At 41.6% G+C, this 19,932-nt stretch overlaps 2 protein-coding genes across 2 annotated transcripts; one reads left to right on the top strand and one right to left on the bottom strand.

Moving 5' to 3' along the window:
- Nucleotides 1-219: 219 nt before the first annotated feature.
- On the bottom strand, nt 220-1,734 carry glrx3 (glutaredoxin 3). Its single transcript, XM_005750956.2, has one exon. It carries the CDS (start codon nt 1,723-1,725, stop codon nt 751-753), a length of 975 nt encoding a protein of 324 aa, XP_005751013.1. The 5' UTR covers nt 1,726-1,734; the 3' UTR covers nt 220-750.
- Nucleotides 1,735-1,846: 112 nt separating this feature from the next.
- Nucleotides 1,847-19,121, top strand: bag6 (BCL2 associated athanogene 6). Its single transcript, XM_013915377.1, has 25 exons — nt 1,847-1,907; nt 4,820-4,907; nt 5,001-5,118; nt 6,074-6,288; nt 6,547-6,618; nt 7,720-7,842; nt 7,932-8,137; nt 8,260-8,392; nt 9,389-9,589; nt 9,672-9,894; nt 10,148-10,198; nt 10,927-11,273; nt 11,349-11,421; nt 12,017-12,363; nt 12,784-13,051; nt 13,156-13,325; nt 13,521-13,574; nt 14,383-14,491; nt 14,641-14,765; nt 15,385-15,519; nt 16,531-16,587; nt 16,688-16,912; nt 17,150-17,257; nt 17,350-17,496; nt 18,590-19,121. The coding sequence occupies exons 2-25, from the start codon at nt 4,827-4,829 to the stop codon at nt 18,683-18,685; spliced, it is 3,684 nt and encodes a 1,227-aa protein (XP_013770831.1). The 5' UTR covers nt 1,847-1,907; nt 4,820-4,826; the 3' UTR covers nt 18,686-19,121.
- The last annotated feature ends 811 nt before the right edge of the window (nt 19,122-19,932 follow it).

The raw sequence follows: 19,932 nt of genomic DNA, 5'->3' as shown, positions 1-19,932 counted from the left end.
AATCACACATATTTAGCCAGACTTTGTTAGTTCTATTACCTGGCTGTCAAATCTTGCGCTTCAATGTAGCTGCTTCATTGTTACAGGGCGGCTCGTCTCTTATTGTATCGTCTCCTCTACTGAGTAAATAAATAATCTACAACAGTTGTCTCCTCAGTTTCCTAATGCTTACAGGGTGAATAGATTGAATGCTTACAGATTAAACAATAAGAGAAAAAACACTTTCAATTGTTTTAATTTTTAATCGTAATCTTACTGACAAACACGCATAGCTTGTTAACAGAGTGATCCTTGCACAGAGCTTAAAAACAGCTTGGAGGAGAATGTGCAGACAGGACGGTGTGAACAGTGAGCAGCTGGCCTGGGTAGGAAAATAAAAGTTTATATAACGTACTGAAGCGTGAGGCTGTCAACACTGGAAGGAAAGCTATAATCCCAAAAAATGCAGATATTGTGAACTAACGTCATTAGTTTTCCAAGAATCAGACAGCAAGAAGTATTTACTTAAGTGAATTTCTAGTAGCCCAACTTTCCAGTAATGACCATTACCAGAAAGGAAAACAGATGTAAATTCTTACTGTTGACAGCAGTTTCATTTCTGTCTGTAATTATAGTGAATCTATCCCCCTGCTGCAATACAATTAGTTACTAGAGAAAATTTTGACCCTTCTGCAGGGTTACTGGAGCTAATCTGGGTATGTGCAGCAGCTTCTTGTTCCCTCCCTCAGATGGCCAATGCAGATCCATCTACTACTCCCCTTTCAGGACTGATACCAGCTCTCCACTCTCCTTCAGCTCCTTGACAATGTCCAAACCACCGATAAGCTCTCCTTTCACGTAGAGCTGAGGGTAGGTTGGCCAGTTAGAGTAAGTCTTGAGCCCCTGCCGCACTTCTTCATCCTGCAGAATATCAAAGGTGTCATAATCCACCCCAGTACCGTTCAAAAGCTCCAGTAACTGCCTGCTGAAGCCACATCTGGCAGCCTCTTTCTTGCCCTTCATGAACAGCATGACTGGACTCTGATTGATGATGGTCTTCAGTCGGTGCTCTAAGGTGACAGCCTTCGGGCAGGTGTTCTCCAGCTCTCCGGACTCAGCCAGTTCCTTCACTATGTCCAGTCCTCCCACCAGCTCCCCGTTCGCATACAGCTGGGGGTAGGTGGGCCAGTTGGAGTAGGTCTTCAGCCCCTGTCGGACCTCCTCATCGGACAGGATGTCGAAGCTGCTGAACTGGATTTTGTGCTCTTTCAGCAGCGCCACTATCTGTCGGCTGAATCCGCAGCGGGGCTCCTGGGGTGACCCCTTCATGAAGAGCATGCAGGGGGCGGCGTTGAGCAGCTTCTTCAGCCGCTGGTTCAGATCTGCGCCGCTGCCCTCAGCGGCTCCACCGGGACCCTCGCTCACTGCGAGGCGCTGCACTTTCTTAGTCAGTTCCGGAGCGTGAGCCCCGTCCAGGCTGTCCACTTTCTCTCCCCCCTTGAAAAAAAGGAAAGTGGGGACGGAGGAAATTTCATACTTCTCCGACACCTCCGGGACCGCTTCCGCCTCCAGCTTCACGAACGTAGTGTGCGCATGTTCTTTGGCTAGTTCGGCCATCACCTCGTTCATTTGGCCACACTGAGGAGCCCACGCCGCTTGAAAATGCACCACGGTCAGGCATTTTCCAGCTTTGGCTAAGAAATCTTCAAACTGCTGTTGGGTAGTCGCCTCCACGAGATTCGCCATTTTTCTTTCCTTTCACCCTCTGCACGCGCAGTGGTTCCGGTGCCGCCTAGACGTCATATCCGTGTAGCCTGGCAGTTTCTGGCAAGTACCAGAGAAGCTACAGGGAAGTCGTTTGCATGCTAGCTGATGATAAGAAAACAGCTGCATACACTGGATACGTCGAGAGGATAGTAACTTTTAAGGTAACTGTTTAACGACACGGACTTAATTAAAACTAAATTTCACACTGTCTCGGATTGCTATGCTAATTTTAACGTTCCGTTTTAGTAGCGTTAGCTAGTTAGCTCAAAGTTAGCTTCGTTCGTGACGTCTGCCAGGTTTCCAAGTTAAGCAAAGCTAATTCATGCTAGCAAACCTTTGGCGGCTAAGTAAGCTACTGTTACACGTAATTTCTGTTAAACAGAAGTAGAGTCAAATACCACAGTTCTAACAGTTAAATTAATAAAAGGCTTAAATAAAGACAATGCAGGTCGGTGTCTGGCCCAGCATGAAGCAGCCTCGGTTCCTCGGCTAACTACTCAACATTACGATGTTACCGAGCACGCAAAGTCCAAAACAACAGGAGCAAGTGTTTAGCTGATCGGACTCAACTGTTTCCTTCGGTTTTACATCGGTGGTTTGTACAAAAAATCGTTGCATGTTTTTGTTGTTGGTTTTAAGGAACATGCAACTGAAGTTTTCTGCACCTGCGGGTGGCACTACTTTCTTTATAAATTCATATTCTGTGTAGTTGTCAAGACAAGTAAGATGGTGGCGAAAAAATATTCTTTAGGTAAACATTTCAAACGAAATGAGAGGGGAAAACAAGACACACCTTATCCTTACAACCATGGTATAAGCATAATGCATCTTCTGCTTATTTTCAAGGCTTTGCAAATCCGGTGATAATAACTAGTTTGTTAATACGCATGAAAATTATAACATACTTACATGACATATGACACTGTGTTAAAGTTCAACAACAATTAACTCAAAATGCAGAAGTAGTGTCTGAAAAACTATGGAGTCCCAATAATCCAGTAGCCTGTAAAATCACCCTTAGCATCATTACATTGAAGTAATGGTTTTCTGTAAGACATTATCAGTTTCTCACATATCTTCTCCTACGTGTTACATTGTCTACTGTTACCATGACCTTGATCACAAAGCATGTGTGTTATGTGTAAATGTGTCCTTTGAAATGGGGCTGTTTGATATAACGATATATATCGGATGACGATATAAAAACGTCTATCGTTTCATTTTACACTAACGGTTGTTTCGTGGTGTCGCAAAATAAACTGTTTACGGCAATATTTTTTCATCGTTTTGATGGTCACTGTATGGCTATATTAATTTCTTACAATTCTCTCTTTCTCTTATATTTAATATAACCACACTATAGACGGACAAGCGCCTGTTTTTATGCGTGTCCACTTGTTTATGTTCCACATAAACCTTTCACAATAAAGCTCAAGATCCTGTTGAGACTTTTCAAAATAAACCGAATCACGTGAAAGAGCAGATTATTTACGAATGAGAAGTAAAAAAGCTAATAAAAAAAACAACAACCTTAGACTCAAACGTTAGTCTTTCTGAGATTCACAGAATTTACAGAAAATGTTACATTTTTGTGATTTATATCATTATCAACGATAGAATTCTTATATCGGGATATCAGATTTTGGTCATATCGCACTGCCCTACTTTGAAAAACTAAGTACACACATGATTCAGTAGCTTATTGAAACACCTTTACCAGCATCGGCTTGAAGTAATCTTTATCTGTATGATATTATCAGTCTCACTCTTCTTTACATATGGTTTGTGCTTCAGTTCATTGAGATAGGCGGGCATTCATTTATACAAAGCTCTCCTGTCAATTACATCAGATTGCAGTGTGAACTTTAGATTTTGTTTTGGTTTGCTCATTAAAACACCTTGATTGTTTTCTTTTTCAGCTGTTCTGTTGTAGACAAGAGTTAGTTATTGAAAAGATGCCCTCGTATTTGTCTCTAGAATACTTTGACATACAGAGAAATTTATGATCCACTCACTGACTGCAGGTGCCCACATCCTAGACTGCAAAACAAGCCCAAAACATCACCCCTCCACCACATGCTTGACAGTTGGTATAAGACGTTTGTGCTGATATGCTGTGTTTGGTTTAATCCACTGCCATGTGTATTATGGCCAAGTATCTCCACAATTGTCTTGTCTGTCCAAAGGGCACTGTTCTTGTAGTTTGTTCAGATGCAAGTTTGCAAATCTAATTGTGTTAGAGAGAGATGGCTATGGCCATTTTTGTCAGCTTGTTCAGTCTTTTAATAAATTTACTATCATGAACTTTAACATTTAAAATGATAAGTGAGGAAATGGTATTTTGCCACATTAGTGCCACAACATCATGAGTGGTCCACCAATAAAGAGGAAAATAACTGAGAAAACATTAGTAGAGGAAAAATTGCTGTAAATAAATAAAATAGTTAAATATTGTTAATTATTATTACAAGAGGATGCACATATTTTTTTGAAAAGAAAAGTATTGTAGTTAACATTTTATGGTGGGTTTTTTTTGTTTTTTTTTAGTTTTGCTATAGGTCGATACAGTGTTTTGCTTCCTTATATGTTCTACATTTCTGAATATATATATTTTTTACCTAGGAGTTACAACAACCACAATATTTTGTAGCTATTTTGATATATTCTTTTTACATTTTATAGACCCTGTGAGTAAACATTAACACATTAATTGAGAATAAACATTATAATTGGCCATAGCTGTAGGAGCAGTATCAGTTGGTAATTACTGGCTGGGACATCAGGTTTTTACAGACCCTTTGAGTCAGCAAGAATCAAATGACAAAAGATATGTTTGTGATAATTTAAGTGAGAGTCTTTGTTTTATACTGTAAATTGTCCTAATTAGTCCCAAATGTTCCATTTGACATCTCACAGAGATGTTTAAAAGTAGATGTTTATGTTAAGAAAGAAATATGAGAGGATTTCAAATCATCAAAGTGTTTAAACTCTCACATAACAGTCATCATATTTACCTTAAGAATCCAGTTTCAGCTGAGCTATAAACACTGGAAAATACATCTTTCTGTTACAGGAACACAATGGAAGAACAAACTGCTGACATAGAGGTGACGGTGAAAACATTAGACTCCCAGAGCAGAACCTACACTGTTGGTGCTCAGGTAAGTACACGCATTGCAAACTCAGGAGGAAATTCTCAGTCTTAGTTCATCTTTCCTGTGGCGTTACTCATGTCTGTTCAATCTTTGTTGTAGCTGACGGTGAAAGAGTTCAAGGAGCACATTGCCCCTTCAGTGGGTATACCAGTCGATAAACAGAGGCTGATCTACCAGGGCAGAGTGCTGCAGGACGAAAGGACTCTGACAGACTACAGTAAGCAAATAAAGAATAAAATGCAGAACTAGATTGTCACTTGTTGGTCTTTGTACTTCCTCCTGGAAAGTAGGAAATTTGTTTTTTGGGTATTTGGTATTACACAGAGAATGAATTCTTAACATTTTGGTTACACTTGGTTACAGATAAATTTGAATTTACTATGGTGTTTTAAGAGTTGCTGCTGCTTTTTAAAAAGATTTGTGTTGATGATGTGGGCCATTGCTGAGAAAGAATGTAACAGCTATGTGTAATTAACTGCAAGATGTATTTGGCAGAAAATGAGTGTCATTTTGATAATCAGTTACAATGTTCTCCACAGAATCCAGTCGTATATGATAAATTATATGTTGGTCAGTACTGGTCTTTTATGCTGAAGAGAGCTCAAAGTGAAGCTGTCAGTTTAGCTGTTAAGCTACAGTCTTATCCCCACTTATGGCCACAAGCTGTGAGTAGTAACTGAAACAAATTGCTGAAATGGGCTTGCTCTAAAGGATTTCTTAGAAATGTGTTGAAGAGCTTCATCACTCAGGAGGGGATCAGAGTAGCACTGCTACCCCTCTGCATTGAAAGGAGCCAGTTCAGGCATCTGACCAGGCTGCGTCCTGAGCGCCTCTTAGGTCAAATGTTTTTGGCCTGTCATAGCAGGAAGAGGCTTCCAAAACAAACCCAGAATGCACTGGAGAGATTTTCTTTTTTTTTTGGCTTGAAAATGCCCTGATGCCACATGTTCCCCCCCCAGAAGACATGGAGAGGGAGAGGACTGGGCTCCTGGTTAGACTGCTACCCCCCGACTCAGACAAGCATCATATCTATCGAGTAGACAGTCGAGCGGCTAGCAGAATACCTGGGTAGTGCATTCAAGTAGAGTCTCCGTGTTAGAAATGCGATTTTTTTTTTTTTCTTCTTGAAGTATGATTGGAGATGTGTAACTGTATATGACTGTCTCTACCAGATGTGGGTGGAAAAGTGATCCACCTGGTGGAGCGAGCGCCCCCTCCACCCTCACAGCCCGGCTCAGGGTCAGGAGGCTCTTCAGCTGAGAGTGGGCCATCTTCTTCCTCCCAGGGAACATCGCAAGTGCCTCCACACGATCGCAACGCTAACAGCTACGTAATGCTTGGCACATTCAACCTCCCTGTCAACATCATGGATCCCCAGCAAATACAGGTTGGTCTGCTTTATCTTCTCAAGTTATACTTATGGTCCAACGTCACATGCAAAGGTTCAGATATAACCAAAGGGTGATGAAAAGCAACTCAGAGAACTGATGTTATTATTCCATTACTGATTACTACTGATTATTATGACATGTAGCAGAGAGATCCTCTGCTTTGAATTTAACGTCTATATGCAATATTCCCTCTGTTGGTTTCTCTTAATAATGTTTTCATTTTGGTCATTCTATCCCTGAATCTCTTCATATAGATGTCAGTCCAGCAAATGGTGTCCAGCATGGGAGAGAATGCCAGGAATGCCAGAGTCACAACCAGCACTGGGGTGAGAGTTTGCATGTTCTCCCTGTGTGGTACACCGCCTTCCTCCTGCACCCCCAAAACATGGATGTTCAATTAATAGTTGATTGACAATTAGTCAGAAATATAAAAGTACAGTCCTAATCCAAAAATTTTTGGTAACTATGTAAAAATGTAAATAAAAGCAGAATTAAATAATTTGCAGTTTCATTACATATCAGAATGTTAAACTGAGAAAATGTTTACTCGTTTTAAATTTAGCAACAACATGTCTCAGAGAAAGCTTAGAAAACATGGCCTTGAAATCTAGGACTATGTTACTGCTGGGGAGGATTCCCTCTTCTTTTAACAAGAGTCCATAAACATCTGGGAATGAGGAGACTAGCTGCTGCAACCATGCCGGCTCATGTCATATTTTTTTAATGGTTTTCTAATGGTTTTAACTGCAGACAGACCAGTTCAGCACCTGGAACTTCCTGCTATTAAACCTTGTTGTTGTAATACATGCAGCATGCAGTTTAGAATCATCTTGCTGAAACAGGCTTTCCCTGAACAAAATGTCATCTGGCTGGAGGCAAATGTCTCTAACACCTGTATATACTTTTCAGCATCATGATGCCACAGGCACTGATGCAGTCCTGTGATGCTGTTCTCTAATCAGTTAAACTAATTAGTTGCAAAATGTTCCTCCAGCTGTCTCTTTTTAGTACCATTTATTTTTCCAGCCTTTTTTGTCCCCACTCAACTTTTTTTTTTCTTTTCATTATTTTAACAACACATTGCTGCTGATAAATTAGTGAATATTTTCCATGAAATTGTGTCTCAGTTTGAATATTTGATGTGTTTTCTATGTTCTGTTATGGATAAAGTATGGGCTTAAGAAATGTATTGCATTCTGTTTTTGTTTACATTTCACACAGTGTCTCAACTTGCTGGAATTGGGTTTGTAGATGTAGTGCTTAAAGCGTATAAAGTAAAACCACGTATGGTTAAATAAGGCTGTTAGTCTAAAGCATTGTAACTGTAACATTGTTTTAACTTCATCCTAATGATGCCATAATAGTACACAGCTACACACGACACTGAATTGTTTTTTTTTATTGTCACCTTTCCTTCTTTGTTACAGAGCAATGGGTCTGTGAATGTGCACATTGATATGGACCAGCCAGTGCAGAGTGAGCCAAGGCTGAGGCTGGTCTTAGCTGAGAACCTGCTGAGGGACATCAATGATGTCATCCAACGAATGGAGGTGAGCACTTATCCCCCCCCAAATACCTCAGCAGAGAAACTCTGCCTTTCTCAGTAACAGTTCTGTTGCTTTCTTGTGTCGGTTTTCAGGGTCGACCAACTGACTCGTCCTCTCAAACAGAGACAACCGATGCTGCTGCTGCCGCCGCTCCCCCTCCTCCATCATCTTCCTCCACCACCTCTACTCCTTCTCCCTCTGCTCAGCCCATGGACACCTCCCCACCTCCAACAACTCCCCCACCTCCACCCTCCTCTTCAGCTCAATCTGAGGGACCAACACCGCAACCTGGACCCAAGTGAGACAAAATCTAGCTTGCTAACTCAGATTTCTACAAAGGTCAAACTGTGCATTTATTTCTCTGTATGTCTCTGTCATGATGTGTTATTCTAATTAGTCTGCCTTTCTTTCCTCTTTCAGTCATCCCAGCCCGGCTGAACTGGCAGAGATGCTGTCTGAGCTGCGGAGGGTTGAGGAGAGACTGCAACCATTCATCCAGAGAGCTCACACCATCCTCGAGACAGCCACCACGGCAGAATATAACAACAATACAGTAGGATTCAAACAAAAAACAATTTACTGGAAATCTTTACTATACATTGTTAATCAGTGCTTTGTATAACAGATGCTTTGATACTTATAAATCCTTTTTTAGACGAATAACCAGGGATGCATTGGTTGACCAAGCGGGTGTCCTTAATGTTAGACACTGGGGGAATGGATCATTGCAGCTATCACTGATGTTAACCGGTTTACAATTAAATGAAAAACTGTAACAAAAACAACAAAGTGAAAACAGAATTGAAAATACTGCATCACCAATATTTGATCTAGCTTTTTGAGTCAGGATCAGACTGATAGCTGATCCAAATATCAAATCAGTGCATCCCTATGATGAAAAATGTAAATTGTAAAATGTTTTTGGGTGTTTGTCAATATATCCGGGTATCCCATTTAAGTACAGTGTATGTATGGGAAACACTGCTGATACTAAGACTTCATATATATGATAGATGATTAGTAGTAACATTGACTAAAGTAAGTGAAACCTGCAAGTTACTTTAAACAGTCAAAAACCCATAACTCACTCTGCTGACTTCATACTCAAATGTGGTGTCCTTTAAAGCTCCAAAATCGTCCCTCTCTTCCTCTGACAAGTGCGTCAGAGTTATGCTAATAAATTGCAATTAGACAAACAACAAATTAAAAAAAGAAAATGATTAGAAACTCTGGAGAAAATAAAATAATTATATTGACACATCATCATAGAAATAATACAAATAAGACTAAAATAAAATTAATAAAGAAATGTTGGATAAAGTACACTAAGAAGATGAGACATGACAGAATAACATGTAAAGTATTCAATAAGCTCTAATTGGTTAGTAAAGTAATGCTCTGGTAGGTAGAATGTAAAGATTTCAAAACCCAAACAATAAAATAAGTAGAAGCAGGTAATTAAAAATAAAGTAAATGTGATCTCTATACAGTGTCCTTATATTTGAGATGAGGTAAGATTTCAACAAGATTGGTTTCTTTCCTGCTACAGGAGAGAGAGGAGGACCAGCGAACACTCGCCCTGACGTGGGAGTGTCTGCGTCTCCTTGGTAACACACTAGTAGCTCTCAGCGACCTGCGATTGAACCTAATGAGTCCCGTCCCCCGTCACCTGCATGTAGTCCGGCCATTTTCTCATTACACCAACCCGGTCTCCCTTCCTGGAGCTATGCACCACCACATCCCAGTGCAAGTAAGTGAATGGAAGCAGCTTTAGTCACTAAAGTGAAAATCTCTTAGGAAACCAGACTGACTGCTTACGTCTTTACCAACAGATGAACCTGGGTGCCACAGTGACTGTTGCGGCTAACAGCACTGAGGGACAAGCCACGCCCACTCAGCCGACCAGCCAGGCGGAACAGGCAGGTCAGGGACAGACCTCCCCCACACAGACTTCCCCGTCCAATCAGCAGGCTGGACAGGGACAGGCTGGCCACCGGGTCATCAGGATCAGCCACCAGGCAGTCCCGGTGGTCATGATGCAGATGAACACGGACGGTGTGTTGTCCCCTACCCGCCACTGATTGAATGCTCCATTCAAGCTGTGTGTGTCTGTCACTGCACTGGAGTTAAAGTTCCACATCTGCACTGCTGGCTCAAGCAGAGACCTGCAGAATGGGACTTTTAACTCGGGATTTACAAGCAAGATGGTCTTTCCAGTGTCTGTTACACAATGGCTCTGATAATGCAAATGTTACATTCATGAAGAGTCTGACCAGCTTTAACTGAGAGTGTTCTTGTTTGTGTGCAGGCCCAGGTGCAAACACGGCAACAGCTGGACAGCAAATGACTGGACAGCCAGGTATAGCATGTTTAAAAAATACTGCGTACGGCATTCCAATGTCTTCATGTAAAACAGGTGTCAAACTCGGTTTCACTCAAGTCACACCAAGGGCTGGACATATATAGTTTACTGGCATGTTTCATTCATGTAAATTCTTCAACCATTCCACAAAAAACACCTATTAGTGTTAATAAAATTTTATTATATTTCATCTAACTAAACTTATCCTGCTCTAAAAGCAAAGTCATAGCTCATGAATTTTGTTGGATGTATTTAAATCTTATGTGCCCCGTGTTTTAGTTTTTTACATGGCTGAACATCACTTCTCATTGGTTTAGGAAAATAAACAAAATCTGTGATCATGAAATTAATCCGTAAATTTTTGTGCCAGAAAACTGGCGCTGGAAAGATATAGACTCGCTGGTCTCCTACCTTGAGTGTTAAGTTAACTAGCTGGCTGAGACAGCAGAGACTTTAAACTGTTTAGGTTTATGTTCGCTACAGAGCTGTTTGGGCCAAAGTACTTTTAAAACCTAAAGTGAAAAAGTACCAAGAGCTGGGGTTGCCCACATGATGTAGAAAAGCTTTCTGTCCGCTTAATTTTTTTCCATCATGCCGCAGTTCAAGTGGGATACTGAAAATTGTTTTGAGAACGAAAGCCTTCGTTTGCTAACTGCTGAAAATCCTCTAAATACACTAAATTAAATCATGTGATACTAATTCCCTGGCGTTTGTTTCACCCTTAGGTTCCCTCCCTCCTGATTTTATGAGGAATCTCATGCAACAAATCAGCCAATATGCTGCTGCCGTAGCGACCAGCGCCGCCACCGCAGCTTCCACCGGCCAACCAACCCCACCGCAGCCTACCCCTCCCAGCTCCACAGCCAGCTCCTCTGCCACGACCACATGCCCTAATACACCCAGCACCACTCCTACCGCTCCCCCGCCACCACCCAGTACTGGCCCCCAACCCCAGGCACGGGTTGTCTTCACCCGACCCCCGTTTGCACCCAACATGCCCCCTCCTGCCTTTGGTACCCGGGGAACCACCATAAATGTGAGGACTGCCATGCCAGGCCAGCAGCCGGGACAGGTGGGGATAATGCAATGTGATGATTTCCATGAGATATTTAAGCATTATCAATGAATAATAATATGTTCCTCACAGGCTTTCAATCCCGCTGCTCTCAACCAGATGATTAGTGGACTGGTTGGACAGCTGTTGCTCCCTGGACAAATGGGTGAGATGATCTACTCAGTAAAGGAGACATATTAAACGTTTCTTTTCCTTTGTACTCCTGGATCTGTACGATGCTATCTGGGGTGTTTTTGTCAGGGTCAGGATCAAAGACATTTTGAGCAGATATTTCAGTGCATGCAACACTTTTAAAAGGCTTCAGAGTCTCAGTCATGTAGATGCTGTGTTCTTAATAAACAGACAACATCATTACTGCATTGTTGAAATTGGCAGACTACAATTAAAGACAGATTCTCTATTGTTTTACTGTTAAAAGTGCACAATATTACTTCAGATATATTTTTTAAACTGTTTGGAAAAAATAATTAACTATAATGACCTTTATTTAAATCTTTTATGAGGGGCAGCCAATCAAACCAAAGTTGGCTTAAAGAGAAGATGACATTCAAGGGGAGGAGTTAAAACAGCTTTTTCCACACAGGATGGATTGAAGGGTTCTTTCTCTTAGATAAGATAAATAAGCATTATTTTGAACGGTAAATCATGCAAAGCTACTTTAGTAAAGTTTCTGTTAACATATTCTTCAACAGTATTTTAGTTGTTTGTTTTGATTTTTTTTGTTTGTTTGTTTTTTGCAGCTGGTCAAACGGTCACATCCTCTTCTTCCTCTACATCCACACCCACCTCTTCTTCCTTTTCCTCCTCTTCTCACACCTCTTCATCTTCCTCTTCCTTTTCCTTCTCCACCTCGGGTCCAACACCACCTCCTGCTACAAACACTACTGCTGCCACCCCGAACCAAAACGAGACCAACAACAGTGAGCCCCAGCCTCAGCAGATGCCTTCAGACCTTGGCCAGCTTCTAGGTTCTCTTCTGGGGGTAGCTGGCGGCACTGGAAGCGGTGCGGCGGGGAACCCTTCGATAACTGTCACCACGTCTGGAGTCCCAGCCTTCATCCAGGGAATGGCTGAATTCATGCAGCAGGTAAGTGTTCCTGTCTTTGACAAGTGTGCACACAATGCACTCCACATGCAAATTACCTTTGGATTTGATCTGCACTCTGTTGTGCAAGAAATGAATACAAAGATGGAGGGATTACCTTGTTGAAATATGTCCAAATTTAGATTATTGGAAACTGAATATATTCAAGCAAAAGAGCACTCAGAGAGCACAACTCTATCACCTCGATCTCTATTGGCTGTCAAGAGATTCCTGTCAAACATAAGGAGGAAAAAGGTTTTGGGGAACACACATAATTTTAAATGAGTTCTTATTCATCACAATATCTTCCAAGGGAAGGGCTGGTAGCAAGTGAGTCATGTGCAGTTCTTTCCATTTTCACAAGAATCAGCTGCATTTAAACTGTCACTAAACCCCAACATATTGTTTCCACTTTATTTCTAGGCCTCCCAGCCCATCTTTTCACCACCCCCTCCTCCCCCTGGTACCACTCCAGCACCCGGGGCAAGGCCCAACCCAACACCTAATCCTGGCGCAGCAGCAGCAGCTGAAGCCCTCGACCCGGAGCTGTTCACGGGCATCGTTCGCGGTGTCCTCAGTACCATGATGGGTTCTCTGGGCCAAGGTCAGAACGACACGGAGAGCATCGCCCAGTTCATGCAGAGGCTGTCGCAGTCAACCAACATTTTCATCAGTCCCGAGGAACCAACGGGTAAGTAATAACCTGTATTTACTTATAATATCAGATACAGTCTCATTTATATGTATGTTGTCTCCCTCTTGATTGTGTACATTTTTTTTGTATCGTGGGTCCAGGGTTCTTTGGGGAGCTGCTGATGTTGGTGTGTCAGACTTTCACCATGTCCGACCTGGTGATGTTGCTTCATGGTCAGCACCAGCCTCTCAGCCGCATCCAGCCACAACTGGCCCAGTTCTTCAACCAGAACTACCTCAACGGCAGAGAGCCCACCGATCAGAACATTGCTGTCAGTACCACTCACCACAATCTGTATTATTCTTAGAATGTTGTTGGCAATTTTAGAGGTACTTCACAAGTAGACGCAGCTATTTTACTTCATAACATATCCCTCATTTTTGTTGGTTGTTTTATGTTTTTGTGAACGTGATCAATAATTGATGTTTTCTTTCCTTCTGCGTGTTGTCTTCTTTTTCTTTCACAGGCTGCTGCTGACAGTCTTGTCAATGAACTGGAGGAATATATCACTGAAAGCTTTGTAAGTCCTGCACTTACTCTCTTCTCATGACAACAGGATTTGATCAAGCACATAATTTAATTCCATAGATTGACTTTGCACATATCTGCATCTCATGAAAAGTTTAAAAAATTGTCATGTATGCTGTCAGTTTGAAATCCTTAAAAAACGATAAGAATATCGAAGTCAAAGTCAACTTTATTGTCAATTCTGCCACATGTACAGGACATACAGAGAATAGAAACTTAGAAATAGAATAGATAACTTAGAATAGAAACTGTCGAGGGAAAACATCGCATGCGTAACATCCATCAGAGCTCAGGCTGTGCTCGACTTTGACTAATATTAATGGGCTATTTTGTCTGATAGGCAAAGCAGATGTGAAGTATATAAAACTGCTTTAATTTGCAGTAGATGAAGGTAGACAGTGTTTGGAATTGTTGATAGTAGCAACAAGTATTGAACTGGTATTCAGACTCATCAATACTGAAGCACCTAGATGAAACAACTTGCTATCATAGCTAGCCTAGCTGCTATCGCGGATAAAGATTACGATTTATACCATTTGCATGTTTATGTTCTGTCTAGTCAGTCATGGCTGGCATGGCATGTAGTCTGGAGTGTTCAAATGAATTTTGCCACACTCAATGATAGGAAGATGGGATGTGATAACACTGTAGGTAAAACGTTAGCTGCTTGCAAACAGGGTAAGCAGCAGCAGACCTTGAGTCCGTTGCACAGCATTAGAGTAATAGCCAGTTATGTTAAAGTGCCATCTGCTTTTGATTGAAATACTTCTGAAGAGATCTTCTCCTTTGAAACCCAACAGAGAGAGTCTTCAGTCAGCGTGTTGGAGGGCGTTGATATCACCCAGACCAACATGACTTTCTTCAGACAGCAGCTGACTCGCATCGCCACACACATTCTGCGCTGCAATGGTAAACTCAACTTTAGCTCATTGTTTCCTCATTTTGTGTCGAACAGCAGCTTAAAGAGTTTATCTGTGGAATATTTGTGGGAAATGTTATACTTGTAACTGCAATACATTCACTTTTTTTTATTATTCAATTTAAATTGTGTTTTCCAGATGAAACATTTGGGCCCCAGCTGTTACAGATGTGTAACCAGGCGTTGTTTGAGTGTCTTGCTCTCAACCTTCACTGCCTGAGAGGAGACCAGAGGGCTCTAACTGCTGTTATCAACCACCGAATTGTATGTACACAATTTCCATTCGGCAAGAAAAAAATACTTATCACAAATGAAAGTATTACATTTTGGTCAAAGAAGGTCAAATTTGGTGTTTTGTACAAATTCAATTTTATTTACACACATTTACAGGAGAAGTCACACAGAGGCGCTACTGAGTGCTTCTGACAGGAGACAGTTCCATTGTACTTTTATCTATATTTTTTCTATCACTGCATCATCAATTAGCATCAACTAGTGTAAATTCTGAGCTATTACAGGTAAAACATACAGTTGACACATTATTTGAAACAGTTCAAGTTTAATATGGAGATCCACTGTTTAACAGTAGATATGAAAGTCAGAATTTAAACACACTTCAGAAGTACCGTACTGCACTTATTTACTCAAATTTGTTTATTTAAAGTGATTTATGCAGAGAAAGTGTCATGTGCACTGTTATAAACTTGGAAGTAAAGAATGAAGAATTCAGCTGCTCTGTCATTTGATGTTAATAGAAATAGTCAGAGATATAAACTAAGAAAAGTGGTGTACTTTAACAATTTAAAGAGAGGATGTAACCTAAAAAGTCACAAAATACAGGAGAAAATGTGTGTGTGAGATAAAAAACTTTGTTTTGTTCCAGCGGAGGATGTCAAGTGACATCAGCCCCAGTCTGGTTAACTGGATGACCAGCATGATGACGATGAGACTGCAGGTGATTCTGGAGCACATCCCTATCACACAGGAGCAGATCCAGAGCTACATAGTTCACACACAGGTAACGCAGCAGACACAAACACACACACATGCATGCATGCTAAATTTCTAATTCTCAGAATAAAATTGGACGTGATGGAAATTCAAGGAAAGCAAATCCCCATGCCTCACCTGCATGATGCAGCCGCTCAAGCATCAGGCTGTTTTTGTAGTGTCTGTTTAGAGTTGTGTAACTGTAAATCATTTTTTGTGACTCACAGCAAACAAAATCCTGCAGTTACAGATAAATCTTTGCACGTTGCGACATATGTGTGCAGATCAGTACAAATTTCATGTAAGAAGACAGCCTGACTGAGCTATTACCAAACACGATATGAAAGATGGACACGGACACTGTGGTCATTGTGAAGTCATTGTGTAGAAGCCTCAAGCAGAGCATTTGCTGCTGTGTGTGTGACAAGCGAGGAGTGTATCTGATACATAAACCACACACCTGCACAGTAGCAGCTCATCACCCAATCCTGGAATACAGCAGCTTTATCCTCGTCTTTAACTTTAATTTGGACTTTGGACAAAGTGATCATCATGTTGTATTCAGTAAAAGTTGAGAATAGAACCATGAAGTCATCAGAGGTCATAGACTTCATTGGAAGCTCGCCCCCTGCTGGCCACAAGAAACAGTGCAGGCTTACTAAGATAATTAATGGCCTTAAACATCAAAAACATAACCATCTAAGTACAACATGAAACAAAACTGTGCAGCTAAATAGTTAAAATAACTTAAAATATTTTTAAGAAACTCTTCTGATATTAATAAAATCTTTCCAAGTGACACGAAGCAGATACTGACAAAGCAGGTCAGTCAAAAACTCTTTTCAAGCCTTTGCCAATAATTCATCTGCAATAAGACTCAGAATCTGGTTTTACTGTCCTTGTGTGTTTCCTGCAGTGCAGAGCACATGTGCAACATGCCGAGAGAGCAGTCCCTCTTATCTGATGGCGGCTCCATATCACATTTCTCTGAACTGCACGTCTGAAATGGCTAATAAATATTAATGATATTCTTTCACAGAGAGATCAGTCTTCTGCAGCTGGTGGCCAAGAGCCTGAACAGGCACAAAGTGCAACGGTAAGAATGGTGTGCGAGAGTTCAGAGGACCTTAGTTTGCCAGTTCTGGTCCTGTGTTTTCCTTTTAGTTTCCTCATGGTTTTGTTCTCCACCTCCAAAGATCGGGGACAACCTGTCACCAGCTGCAGCCACCACAGCAGAGGAGGCCATGTCGGTGTCGCAGGAGACGAGGGTGTCATCACGGGACACGAGGGTGTTGCCTGGGGACCTGGGAGCCTCAGGAGGAGCCGTGCCATTAGGTGGCGACATGGCAGCGGCGGGAGCGGAGGGAGGGAGGGAGGAGTCTGCTGGAGAGTCGGATGGCTGGGCTGCTGCTGTTCCTCCTGTAAGAGCTCCCTCCCACCGCTTTTTACTGCTTTAACTGTCATCTTTTTCCTCCATTTGGAAAAAGTGTTTAACTCTTTGTGTCCCTGCTTTACATTTACCGTGTGCTGTTGCTGTACTGGCACTAGTTTTTTGCTTAGCTGTAGTGCAACACAGTAACACAGCTGACCTAAACTATGACTCTGTCCTTTCAGCTACTTCTGCTTAATCCTTATATTCTCCGTTGTCTTTGTTTTAGGAATGGGTTCCCATCATCAGGTGTGATATAATGACTCAGAGGAAGATGAAGGCTCAGCCTCCATTGTCTGATGCATATTTGCATGGCATGCCAGCAAAACGCAGAAAGGTAATAAAATCAGGTGCAACTTTTTGTCATCACGTAAGAATTTGGCCTCTCTCCCTTTTCTTTATGCTGCATGTTTGTGTGTGTGATTTCAGACAGGACAGGGCAGTGCGGCCCTCCTCTCCCTCTCTGATGCAGTGAGTCAAGCAGCCAGGACGGCCGGAGTGAAGCCCATCACCTCTGCTGAACGGCTGCAGGAAGACCTGGAGACCCAGGAGGTGAAGGAAGCTTATTCAGAACAGGTAACCACATCTTACATAAACTGGCAAAAATCAAGCAGAGGCACATCGAACATTGTTCATGTTCATACTTAGCGCAGCTTTCATAGATCTGGCAAACTGGAAAACTGCTGGGAAATCATGAGGAGGGCTTTTAAGAGCAAGGACAGGAAGGATGAGTGAAAGCACACCAGGATGATGCAAAGGAAACTCACAGTTTAAATAATCCTGTAACATAATGACACTAAGATTCAAAATGTCCATCTCAATGCTAAAGTATGGAAAAATGCAGCAGTGATGACTTGAATTTGTTTGACACAGTGGCTGCATCTGATCACACAGTTACAATGTCATGTTGTGACCCAGTTAACTGGCTTTCTAACGTTTTACAAGCTCACAAAACACTGTCTCAAAGAGCACCCTCTATGTTGCTGTTATGCAATTTAAAAACGTAACTGATCACAGGCCTTCTGGTGAAGAGGAAAATTGTGCATGCCACTTTTAGCAATCAGACCCCTGAAAATATTTTTTCAGACCTCCCGGCACCAGAGTAGCTGCTTTTTTTCCTTTCCTGGTAACCGGCAATAAAGACAATTGTCCTGCAGGGTCAGTTCCTGCAGTTAGCACACACCAGTAAATTGGAGAGCTGCTTCCTTTAGTAGAAAACTACTAGAGTGGTTAAAGCTGCTACTGCCAGACAGGCCTAGAGATCTGCTGGGAACCACACAGCACTAGGGAAAGATGTGTATTCTTCAATTAGTTGGTGAATGGTTGCTGGCACTCATTAGATCAAACTGGTTGCAAAGAGGTATACAGTCTGTGGTCACCTGTAGTTTGCTTGGAAGATGCCAATTCGTCTCCAAACACTCAGTAACTGCTAGTTAAATAGGAGTGACACTGTGACACGAACTGTAAACGGAGACAGTTTGTATTCAAAGTAAAAGTCTTACCTTTCATCACTCATCCAAGTCAGAATGTGGCTGAAGAAGTCACTTGGATGAGTGACAAAACATCACCTTAAACTCCACTATGACTGTAGCCTTTAGGGAAGCTGCTCACAGTCACACGACTGCCCGTTCACCTTCTTGACTGATGATGGAAGTCAATTGTTTTTCAGGTTAAAACAGACATCAAGAAACGAGTGAGGGAAGACCCGGATTTCAGCTCTCAGCAGTTCCCCAACGCACACAGAGCTTTCTCACCAGACTCATAATCACAAACACTGAAGCCGATTCCTCCTCCACCTGCTTTCCTTTGGGACTTTGATTTGACTACTAGTCAGCACAGCTTCACTCCCCGAACAGCCTGTCCACTTTTTCAACAGCTCTCTGACTAATGGCCTAGCGCTGATGTGGCTACTTCCCTAGTGCCTATTTATTGCTCTGTTTTAGTCCAACCTTTGCTGACAGAATGTTCTTCACTGAAAAAGGTGTTTCACCAGATTTAAGTTAGACTAAATCTAGTCACTCTAGTCTTGTTTGCTTTCTTTTTCCCCCTCGTGTCGCTTTGTTCATGCGGAACCTGAATCCTCATTATTTAGCGGACTCTGGCCTTCCTGTCAGTACTCTTGAGCACAGGAGAAGACTTTCATGTGATGCTGTTTGGTACATGAATGTACAGTATGCTTAATAAAAATCTTGATAATTACAGTACAGTACTCTTTTCGTTCATATTTTTTAAGGAAAGAAGTTCCTAAAGTATTAATTCTACACTGTGACAATACTAAAGAAAAATCCTGTTTTAAAAAGGTTTAAGTACACTTGAGTATGAGTTTAAGTGTATCAGTACATTATTAAGTTGTGTTAATGATAACCATAAAGTTGAGCACTTAACTACATTTTGCAGAATGCAACAATTGTAATATTCATGAAATGCTCATTTTAAAAGGAACAACATTTACCAAGTTAGTAAATAAGAGAAAACCACAGATCAATAAAATAAATGTATTGTGACTAAAAGCAGACCCTAAAAGAAAGACACAACTTAGAAAACCTGATAGGACTGAACTCTAAAATCCAAGGTTAAAAGGTGAGTTGTGTAGTGAGAAAAACGGTAAGAGATATAATAACCTACACGAATAGCAAAAGTGCAAATACCCATGTGTCAAGAATGGGATTAAATGTTGTGGGTCCTTCAAACAGAACTGCTTTGTGGAAACTACCTGGAAAGTATTTACAGTATCATAAAAAAAAACATAGCTGGATAGTGTAGTGGTAAAACTACACACCGGGAGGTGCAAGTTTGATTCCCACCTGGGGCGTCTGTAAGGGTCCTAACCCCCCATGCTAAGCAAGCCTACCGCAGAGAGAGGGTAAATATGAAGCCATGGAACAAGAGACGACAATAGTAGGATGTTGTTGAAACACTACTTCAAGCACGACATCCCAGTGTACTCCAGACCCAGCAACACACTTAAAAAAACTCTTCACAAACGAATGGCACATCATAGAAGAGCCACCT

This window comes from Pundamilia nyererei, unplaced genomic scaffold (genome assembly GCF_000239375.1).
Source record: "Pundamilia nyererei isolate P.nyererei 1_Seehausen unplaced genomic scaffold, PunNye1.0 scaffold00294, whole genome shotgun sequence".
Taxonomy (NCBI): Eukaryota; Metazoa; Chordata; class Actinopteri; order Cichliformes; family Cichlidae; genus Pundamilia; species Pundamilia nyererei.
This window is presented reverse-complemented; position numbering and strand designations above follow the sequence as displayed.